At 40.3% G+C, this 10,396-nt stretch overlaps 1 protein-coding gene and 1 pseudogene across 1 annotated transcript in view; both read right to left on the bottom strand.

Annotated features, from left to right (window-relative positions):
• Window positions 1-6,111: 6,111 nt before the first annotated feature.
• Window positions 6,112-10,396, bottom strand: part of LOC109390645 (zinc finger protein 14-like) — a 33,856-nt gene continuing 29,571 nt past the window's right edge. Inside the window, exons 2-3 of the mRNA XM_019657426.1 lie at window positions 8,319-8,364; window positions 6,112-7,580 (exon numbers count right to left, since the gene is read on the bottom strand). Of these exons, the coding sequence (XP_019512971.1) occupies window positions 7,124-7,580; window positions 8,319-8,362 (501 nt within the window). The 5' untranslated portion in view covers window positions 8,363-8,364 and the 3' untranslated portion in view covers window positions 6,112-7,123. The remainder of the gene's footprint in view (window positions 7,581-8,318; window positions 8,365-10,396) is intronic.
• Window positions 6,125-7,025, bottom strand: LOC109390571 (zinc finger protein 57-like; annotated as a pseudogene).

Below are 10,396 nucleotides of genomic sequence, written 5' to 3'. Positions count from 1 at the left end.
CAGTTTTTTGAGATACCTCCATACTGATTTCCATAATGGCTGCACCAATCTGCAGTCCCACCAACAGTGCACCAGGGTTCCCTTTTCTCCACAACCTCGCCAGCACTTGTTTGTTGATTTATTGATGATAGCCATTCTGACCGGAGTGAGGTGATACCTCATTGTGGTTTTTATTTGCATTTCTCTAATGATTAGTGAGGTTGAACATTTTTTTCTTATGCCTATTGGCCATCTGTATGTCCTATCTTATAATTTTCTGAGCACAGGTCTTTTACTTCTTTGGTTAAATTTATTCCTAAGTATTTTATTGCTTTTGAAGCAATTGTAAATGGGATTGTTTTCTTAATTTCTCCTTCTGATTGTTTGCTATTGGTGTATACAAATGTAAATGACTTCTGAATATTAATTTTGTATCCTGCTACTTTACTAAATTCATTTATCAGATCTAATAGTTTCTTGGTGGAGTCTTTGGGTTACTCTATGCATAGTATCAAGTCATCTGCATATAATGACAATTGTACTTCGTCCTTTCTGATTTGGGTAGCTTTTATTTCTTTTTCTTGTCTGCTGTGGCTAGAACTTCCGAAATTATGTTGAATACAAGTGGTGAAAGTGGGTTACCTTGTCTTTTGCTTGATCTTAAGGGGAATGGTTTTAGCTTTTCCCCATTGAGTATGATGTTAGCTGTGGATTTATCACATATGGCCTTTATTATGTTGAGATATGATCCCTCTATTTCCACATTGCTAGGAGTTTTTATCATATATGACACTGTATTTTGTCAAATGCTTTTTCTGCATCTATTGATATTACCATATGATTTTTATTTTTCATTTTGTTAATGTAGTGTATCACGTCAATTGATTTGCAGATATTGAACCAACCTTGCATACCAGGATTGAATTCTGCTTAATCATGGTGTGTGGCCTTTTTAATGTATTGCTGAATTTGGTTGGCTAATATTTTGTTGAGGATTTTTGCATCTATGTTCATTAGGGATATTGGCCTATAGATTTCTTTTTTGTAATGGCTTTGACTGATTTAGGATCAGGGTGATAGTGGCCTTGTAAAAACATTTTATGAGCTCTCCCTTCTGAATTTTTTTGAATAGTTTGAGGAGAATTGATAATTCTTTATTGAATGTTAGGTAAATTCACCTGCAAGCCATCTGGTCTAGGGCTTTGTTTGTTGGGAGCTTGTTGATTACTGATTCAATTTCACCGGTAGTAATCAGTCTATTCAGATTTTCCTTTTCTTCTTGATTCAGTCATGGAGGTTGTATGCTTCTAGAAAATTATCCATTTCTTCCATATTTTGTAATTTGTTGGTGTCTTAAATTTTTTTGTATTTCTGTGGTATCTGTTGTCACTTCTCTTTCATTTCTGATTTTGTTAATTTGGGTCCTCGCTCTCTTTTTCTTGATGAGCCTGGTTAAAGGTTTGTCAATTTTGTTTCTCTTTTCAAAAAACCAGCTCTTGGTTCAATTGATCTTTTTGTTGTTGTTGTTGTTCTTTTTGTCTCTATTTCATTTATTTGCATTCTGTTCTTTACTGTTTCCTTTCTTGTACTCCCTTTGGGCTTATTTTGTTGTTCTTTTTCCAATTCCCTTAGATGTAAAGATAGACTTGATTTGAGATTATTTTTCTGGTTTCTTTAGGTAGGCATGCATTGCTATGAATTTCCCTCTTAGGACTTCTTTTGCTGCATAGCATAGATTGTGTTTTCATTTTTGTTTGTCTCGAGGTATGTTTTGTTCTTCCTTGATCTCCTTGACTGACTCACTATTTAGTAACATGTTATTCAGCCTCCACATATTTGTGTTTTCCAGTTTTCTTCTTGTAATTGATTTCTAGTTTCATAGCACTGTAGTCAGAGAAGACGCTTGATATGATGTCAATCTTATTAAATTTATTGAGACTTGTTTGTGGTCTAACATGTGGTCTATCTTGGAAAATGTTCCATGTGTGCTTGAGAATAATGTATATTCTGCAGCTTTGGGGTGAAATGCTCTAAAAATATCGATTAATTCCAACTGGTCTAATGTGTCATTTAAGGTCACTGTTTCTGTGTTGATTTTCTGTCCATTGGTGTCAGTAGGGTGTTGAAGTCTTCTACTATGATTGTATTACTGTAGGTCTCTGTCCTTATGTCAGTAAATATCTGTTGTATATATTTAGGTGCTCCTATGCTGGGTGCATAAATGCTTGCTAGGATTATGTCCTCTTTTGGGATCGACCTCTATATTATTATGCAGTGCTCTTCTTTCTTTTATTATAGTCTTAGTTTTAAAGTCTATTTTGTCTGGGATAAATATTGCTACCTCAGCTTTTTATTCGTTGCCATTTGCATGAAATTTGTTATTCCATCCCTTACTTTGTCTGTGTGTGTCATTTGATCTGAGGTGAGTCTCTTGCATATGCATGGGTCTTGTTTTCTTATCCACTCATCCACCCTGTGTCTTTTGATTGGAGCATTTAATCCATTTACTCTTAAAGTGATTATTGATAGGCACATATTATCATTTTGTTATTCATGTTCCTGGTCTTCCCTTGTTAGTTTGTTTTCACCTTTCTTCTGCTTAATGTACCACTTTTAACATTTACTGCAGTATTATGTTGGTGGCAATGAATTCCTTTAGCTTCTGGGAAGCTCTTTATCGCTCCTTCAATTTTAAATGATAACCTTGCTGGGTAGAACAATCTAGATTGTAGGCCTTTGTTTTTCATCACTTTGATTATTTGCTGCCACTCCCTTCTGACCTGCAAACTTTCTGTAGAAAAGTCAGCTGATAGTCTTATGGGAGCTCCCTTGTAAGCAATATCTCTTGCTGCTTTTAGGATTCTTTGTTGTTAACCTTTGCCATTTTAACTATGATGTGTCTTGGTGTGGGCCTGTTTGGGTTTGTCATGTTGGGACTCTCTGCATCCCTGGGCTTGTATGTCAATTCCCTTCACCAGGTTATGGAAGTTTTCAGTCATTATTTCTTCAAATATGTTCTCAATCTGCTGCTCCCTCTCTTCTCCTCCTGGTATTCCTATGATGTGAATGTTATTGTGCTTGAGTTGTCCCACAGGTCTCTTAAACTACTTTCATTGTTTTTTAATCTTTTTTCTTTTTGTTGTTCCAATTGGGTGAATTCTGATCCTTTGTCTTCTAAATCCGTGATTCACTCCTCTCCTTTATCTAATCTGCTGGTGATTCCTTCTAGTGTATTCTTCACTGCAGTTATTGTATTCCTTATTTTTGACTGGTTATTTTTCATGGTTTTATATTCTTCTTTATGTTTGCTATCTCTTTGTTGACATTCTCACTAAGTCCCCTCTGTCATTCTCATTATCATTTAAACTCTGTTTCTGGTAGGTTGACTGCTTCCATTTCATTTAGTCCCATTTCTGGAGGTTTCTTCTGTTCTTTTATTTGGGATGTGTTTCTTTGTTTCCTCATTCTGGCTGTTGCCTTGTTTTTGTTTCTCTGTATTAGGTAGATCACCTATGTCTCTGAGTCTTTGTTGGGTGACCTTATGTAATATGTGACCTTTGTAGTCAACTTGCTCAGTGTCCCTAATCTCCTGTGCGTGGGTTCTAGAGGTGATCCTTGTGTTGTCATTGTTCTCCTGTTGTAATTGCTTTTGGCTTGTCAGTGCATGGGATTGGCTCCCAGGCTAAGTACCTATATGGTAATGCCAACAGTGTGTGAGCTGCTGTGGGAGGGCTGATCCCTCAGCGGAGGCTTCACCCCTGCATGCTCTTGTGCCGGTTGAGAATTCCCTTTGGGCGTGTCACCTGTACATCAAAACAGATAGTGCTGTGGTTTGGTCTGAAGCTGGCCTCTGTGTGCATTGATTCTTGTGCCTCTTGGGCAGGGCTCTCGTGTAGGGCGATTTCAGAACAAACAACAAAGCACGGCAAGAAAAAAACAGACCCAAAATACACTCACACGTTGGAACAACCAACACTCACCCCAAACAAAAATACCAAAAATACAAAAAATAATACAGAAAAAGAAGGAAGTATAGATCAAGAAAAGAAAAAGGAGAAAAGAGAAAGGGAAAAGAAGGAAAAAAAGATATCTAAAAATGAAAATGACATAACAAAAAACAGCCCTGGTCTTGGCTTAAGCTCAAAGTTATCTGTGGGTTGTCCTCTGCTTTAGAAAATCCTCTCTGTGTCTTGTAGAGGCAAGGCCAGTCACCTGGCACCCAGAGGGCCCCTAGCAATGCCATTCTAGGCAGGTGGGACTATGGGATGTTGTCAGTAGTTTTTACAAATTCAGTGCAGTTTCTGCTCTTGCCTACACAAATGCACGATAAGAACACCATGGCCAGCCACCAGGAGGTGGGCTTCTTCTCTGTGAGCAGGTCACCTGGGTCTTAGGACACTTTCTTCCATGGGGTGATGTGGAGGGCATGAGATTTCTGAGCTTCTGACAGGCCAGAGCTGCCTCTGCAACCCGCTGCTAACACCTGTATGTGTCTCAGCAGCTCTAATTGCCCTGCTGGGAGCCTCCCATAAAAGCTGGGGACTGAGTAGGCAGATGCCTTTTTCTCCCGGACAGCCCAGCAGTATCACACTTGTCCCTGCTGTTTCCCTTGGCAGCAGTTGTTAAACCAGTTTTGCCAGTTCTTGAAGGTCTCAGTTCTTCTGTAATCCTACACTGCTTTTTCCACTTCTGGGACCTGCTTATAACTCTGGAAGGGCGGGGGTTGTGAGAGCTCTGGGAGGGTAGGAGGAAGCATCCAGGCACCATGCTTTTTCTGTTTTCTGCCTGACCATGGTGGTTTAAGCCACAGTTCTCAGCTGCGGTCTCTGCCTTGGACGCTGGGCACTGCTGTCCTTTATGCTGATCCCTCGGCAGGACTGTGGGGGCACAGGGAGAGAGCTCGTAGCCTGGCTGTTGTGATCTCTGGTAAGCATGCATCCTGGGGCCCTGTGGCTGTGCACCACGTCTCTGCGTCTGCGGGCCGTGTCTCTTCACTTTCCCTTTTCCTCTTCTCCCACTTGCCTAGTTTGCCCACCTTTGGGTAATCCTTGTGCATGCCTCTTAGCTGTTCCTGTGTGATAAGCAGAGAATCCTTTGATTAATTATAGGTGTTCAATATGTGGTAACTTCCAGAGGAAATTCCAGGAAGCGCCCCTCATGCCACCATTTCTCTCTTGGAAGTTTTTTCATGAATATCTTTAGTTGCACTGTTGTGGCTGCCTCAATATCCTAAATCCATTCAAAATGTTTACCTTTCATGGTCATTTTGACTTTGGGTAAGAACCAGAAGTCACATGGTGCCAGATCCTGTGAATAAGGTGGATGAGGACACACCCTAATGTTTTTACTTGACAGAAACTGCCATACCAGAAACAATGTGTGACACAGAGCCTCAGAGCCTTTCCACTGTGATCAAAACATGGAGTGAATGCTGCTGCTGAGTGCAATCCAATGGAAAGGCATGGATCTTCAATACAAGATCAGCGCATCGAGCCTTAGTAACAGTGTGTGACAAGTTTCAACTTGTTTGGTGCAGTCAGTCGGGTGTGAGCTACAGTTGAAAGATGTGTTTTAAAGTGTGCCATAAATCATCCTCCATCATGACAACACTCCGTGTCACATATTGATTCTGGTACATGGCAATTTTTGTCAAATAAAAACATTACAGTATGTCCTCATCCACCTTATTCAGCAGATATGGTACCCTGTGATTTCTGGCTCTTCTCCAAAGTCAAAATCGTTCAAGATATCAAGGTACTCATGACAGAAGAATGAAAGGCACTCACAAAAGAAGACTTCCAGAACTGCTTCAGAAAGTGACAAGAATGATGTTCTGTAAGTATATTTGAAGCCAGAGGGAGTCTTTTGAGGAGGATTAATGGCAATGTGTATTTTACTGTAATACTTTTAAAAAATTTATACATTCACCATATTGTTTGATCACACCTCATACATAAACATTTTTTATGAAAGAATTGCAAATTTATCACCTAGTGATCCATTATAAAACTGAGATATTGACAAAGACAATGCTGTATTTATAATATTTCTTTCCTGGTGTGAATTTCCTGGAACATTTTATAATAAGTAGAATGAGGTTTTCCAATATGACTGCAGGTTATGAGTCCTCTCTAGAAAGAATGACTTAAGCAAAAACTTTCGAGTATTGCATGCATTCATGGACTTGCTATCCAAGTGTGCACTTTCACATGGTTTCTAAAGGATGAGGGCCACATGAAGACTTTTCCACAGTGTTGACATTTGTGGGGGTTCTTTCCAGTGTGTATCCTCATGCGTTTTTGTAAGGATGACGACCAACCGAAGGCATTCCCACATTGTGTGCATTCATACGGCTTCTCTCCGGTGTGTGTAGGTTCTCACGTGACCTTGGAAGGATCTGGAAGAAGTGAAAGCTTTCCCACATTTTTTACATTTATACACTTTCTCTTCAGTGTAAATTCTCAAATGTTTTCAAAATGTTGAGGACCACCTGAAGGCTTTTCCACACTGTTGACCTTTACAAGGTTTCTCTCCAGTGTGAGTTTTCATGTGATCTTGAATGGACTTGGGAGAATTGAAAGCTTTCCCACAGGTCACAGGTACAGAGTTTCTTTCCAGTGGTTGTCCTCACATATGCTCGAAAGTTTTCAGGCAAACTAAATGCTTTCCCACATTCCTTACATTTATATTGCTTGTCTCCACTGTGAGTTTACACACGTCCAGTGAGACAGGAGACCTCGCGGAAGGCTTGCCCACACTTCCTACATTCGTAGGTTTTCTCTGCAGTGTAAATATTTACATGTTGAGCCAGGCAATAGGGATGACAAAAAGTTTCCCACACACTTCACATTCTTAGGGCTTCTCCCTAGTGTGTATTATCATGTGCTTTGGAAAGACTGAGGGATAAATACTTTCCCACATTCCTTACATTTATACGGCTTCTCTCCATTGTGAGTTTGTACATGTCTGGTAAAACTAGAGAACTGCCTGAAGGCTTGCCTGCATTGCTTGCATTCATAGGTTTTCTCTGTAGTGTGGATCTTCATAAATTGCCTGAGGGAGAATGAATGCTGAAAGGTTTTCCCACATATTTACATTCATAGGGTTTCTCCCCCATCTGTGTTATTGTGTGTCTTTGAAAGATTCAGGGATAAATGAAGGCTTTCCCACACTCCTTACTACATTTATATGGCTTCTTTCCTGTGAGTTCCCACAATCTAGTGAGACTGCAGAGCTTACTGAAGGTTTCTGCACACCACTGGCATTCATAATTTTTCTCTGCAGCATACATCCTGATGTGTTGAGTGAGGCAATAGAAATAAGGATAGGTCCTCCCACATAATTTACAACCATAGAATTTCTCCCCAGTATGAATGCCCAGCTTGAATTCCTGACACTGATGTGGTTTATGTCCACGGTGACATCTAACGTGCATCTTGAGGGAAGAAAGATGTGTGAAGCCTTTTCCACACTTGGTACATTCAGATGGTTTCGCTCCCACAGAAATGGGTTTGTGCAGATTAATTCGAGGAATGAGACTGAAGGTTTCTCCACATTGGGTTCCTTTATTCTGTTCACAGAGTCTGTGCATGACATGATTTCTGTTAAAAGTGAGAATCACTTTATTAATGGTATGTTTACTAATTATTTGTTATTAACAATAAATATTAGAACTACATGTCTAACTGCGTTTCAGTATTTCAGGGTACAAGAAGCTTTCTGACCTGTTCTGAATTGTCTTGAAGTTAAATAAACTGAGTGCTCTGGGAAAGAGCCCAGGTATAGTCTCTATTCATACACTCTGTTATATGTGGGATTTTCCCATAATTGTTTGTAGCTGAATTGTTTCAAACACTCAATGTCTAATTTAAATTAAAATTTTTATTGTTAAATCCACATGAATAAACAAATGTAGAGCTGAGATAATTTTTATTTTTTATTTTTTATTTTATTTTTATTTATTTATTTATTTATTTTATTTTTTTTTTTTTTTAGCTGAGCCATCCTGCCACCTGTTGGCAGCTCACCGGCTGCTCAGTTCGGGCTGACTCGAACCACTGTTGCTCAGAGCTCAAACTCTTGAGCGAGCTCTTAACCAACTGAGCCACTCAGCCGGCCCCTAATTTTTATTTTTTACTACTTTATGATGTACTAAGATTCTCTCCTGGGACACTACCACTTTCTATTGTGAATGCAACTCACTTCTGAGGTCTCCTGTGGTTTTTTGCTCATTTCCATGCTATGGTTTTCCTCATTTTTTACTAAAATGCAGGCACAAGAATCACTTCTTGTGAATTTCGCTATCTTCTGGTTTTTAGATATTTTTTCCTCATACATACCCTGCTGAGTAATGAACCCTCTCTGGCTGTATACGGTGTCTCATATCTGAAACCAAAAAAGTGAATAAATATATTAAGGAACAAGGTACTGTGAGCAAAGATTTTGAGGAGTTTGGTGCTTTCAAGACTTCATCAGTGACAGGCACAAGGGGTCCAAATAATGGGTAATTCCCTAAAAACCATCACAAGGTGGTAAACAAGAAAACTCTCTATGAATCAGAATGATCCATGAAGACTATACCCACATTACTGACATTAACAAAGCCTCAGGTCTTTTAAACCAAAACAAAAACAGTCTCAGTTTAATACTCAAATTTCCACGGTCATAAAAACATTAGACTCGTGGTTTGTGGTGACTGTGACCATCTCTCCCTCGTTTACCAATTAGTCCTTTTCTGCATGTCAGATCTTGGAACAGCACTGATGAAAAATACTTGTTCACTAAATGACTAAGTACAATGATGAAGCCATCCTTGCCCACTGAAGACAGGTTCCAGCAGGTCTCTAACATCACTTCTCTGTAGAGCTTCCTCTGAACGAGTCCCACAAAGCCCACCCCTCCCAGGTGAAGTTCATAGCCACACCTGCAAAGACCACTGCATCCTGAAACACCCAAGTGTGTGCAGGAAGGTGGGTGAGTCTGAAAGCACTGGGGATCTCCCCGGACTGCTCACACTCACTTCCTAGTAGAGTGAACAGCTCCACTAACACTATGAACTTGACTCTGTAGTTTACTGTGACTACTCTTGTCTTACTCCTCTCTCTCAGCAGGGTCCAGAGAGATGGCATAGAAATGAAATAAAGACTTCCATTTGAAATTGTGCAGGAAAAGGCCACCTCAGCAGGCCTCAGTTGTCCAAACACTGAACACTGTTTAGGACTAATTGTTGACCGACTCCTGGGAGAAAGTGTGTGGGCCCTTGGAATGTGCAGTCTGATGAGAGTGTCTGTGTATAGCTGGGGTCTTGGACCATGGCAGAATTTATGCTGACAAGGTGACTTATGATTAATGTCTGTCTCAGCCACCTGGGACACAAGTACCCTGTGCTTACGTGACCAACCTTCAATAAAAACCCCAGACTCTAAGGCTCCAGAGAGGTTCCCTAGTCAGCAATATTTCAAACATGTTGTCACACATTAAGCTCTGTCCATGTGTCTCCGTTGAGAGGGGCCACTGAAATTTTAGCCTGGTTTCTACTGGTTTTCCCATATGTACCTTTTTTTTCCCACTGATTTTAATATGTGTCATTCCCTGTACTAAATGCCAAACTGTGTATAACCATGTTTCAGAAATAAATCCTCCTGTGAGCCCTTAGAGAGCACCCTAAGACTCGAGGGTGTGCTTGTGGACCCGTGACATGGAATATATCCTTGTGATAAACCCCAAACTGCCCATCCAGGCCCTCAGTGGTCTCCAAAGTTGAAAATTGCCTCCACAAACAGATACATCACAGTGGAAATGGTGAAAGTCAAAAACAAGGAGAAAACCTTGAGAGCGGCAAGAGAAAAACGTGTCACTTAAAAGGAAATCACAGTGATACCAAGAGGTGACGTTTCAGCAGACACAGTGGAGCTCGAAGGTGATGGGATGACACATTCAAAGTGCTGAAAGACCAAAACACTGTCACTAGGGATCTGGGCCCAGAAAGCCATCTTTCAGAAAGGAAGGTGGGATGAACACATTCCAAGATGAAAACAAACAAACAAAACTACAAGAATGTTTCTTTGACCAGGAAAAACACCTCATAAAAAGTACTAAGGAAATCTGATAGCAATTGTCCCCAACAGGAACTCGAATCCATGTGAAAAAACACACTGGCAAAGGTAATTATATAAATGCATATTTTTGTCCCTTATTTTCTTAAATGATTTAGAAAGTGATTGTGTAGAATAAGGTGTTTATTGTTGGGTGTATGACACAGGAGGTGTAATAGTGTGTCATCTTTCCAGAAGTGGTAGAGTACTCATGAAAACGTGCTGTTGGGGCTGGCCAAGTGGCGCGATGGTTAAGAACTGGCTTGGGATGCCAGAGGGCCCCGGTTTGGATCCCACATATGAGGGCCAGTGACACTGCCCTC

This window comes from Hipposideros armiger, unplaced genomic scaffold (genome assembly GCF_001890085.2).
Source record: "Hipposideros armiger isolate ML-2016 unplaced genomic scaffold, ASM189008v1 scaffold_275, whole genome shotgun sequence".
Classification (NCBI taxonomy): domain Eukaryota; kingdom Metazoa; phylum Chordata; class Mammalia; order Chiroptera; family Hipposideridae; genus Hipposideros; species Hipposideros armiger.
Note: the sequence above shows the minus strand (reverse complement) of the source record. Positions and strands in the feature narration are given on the sequence as shown.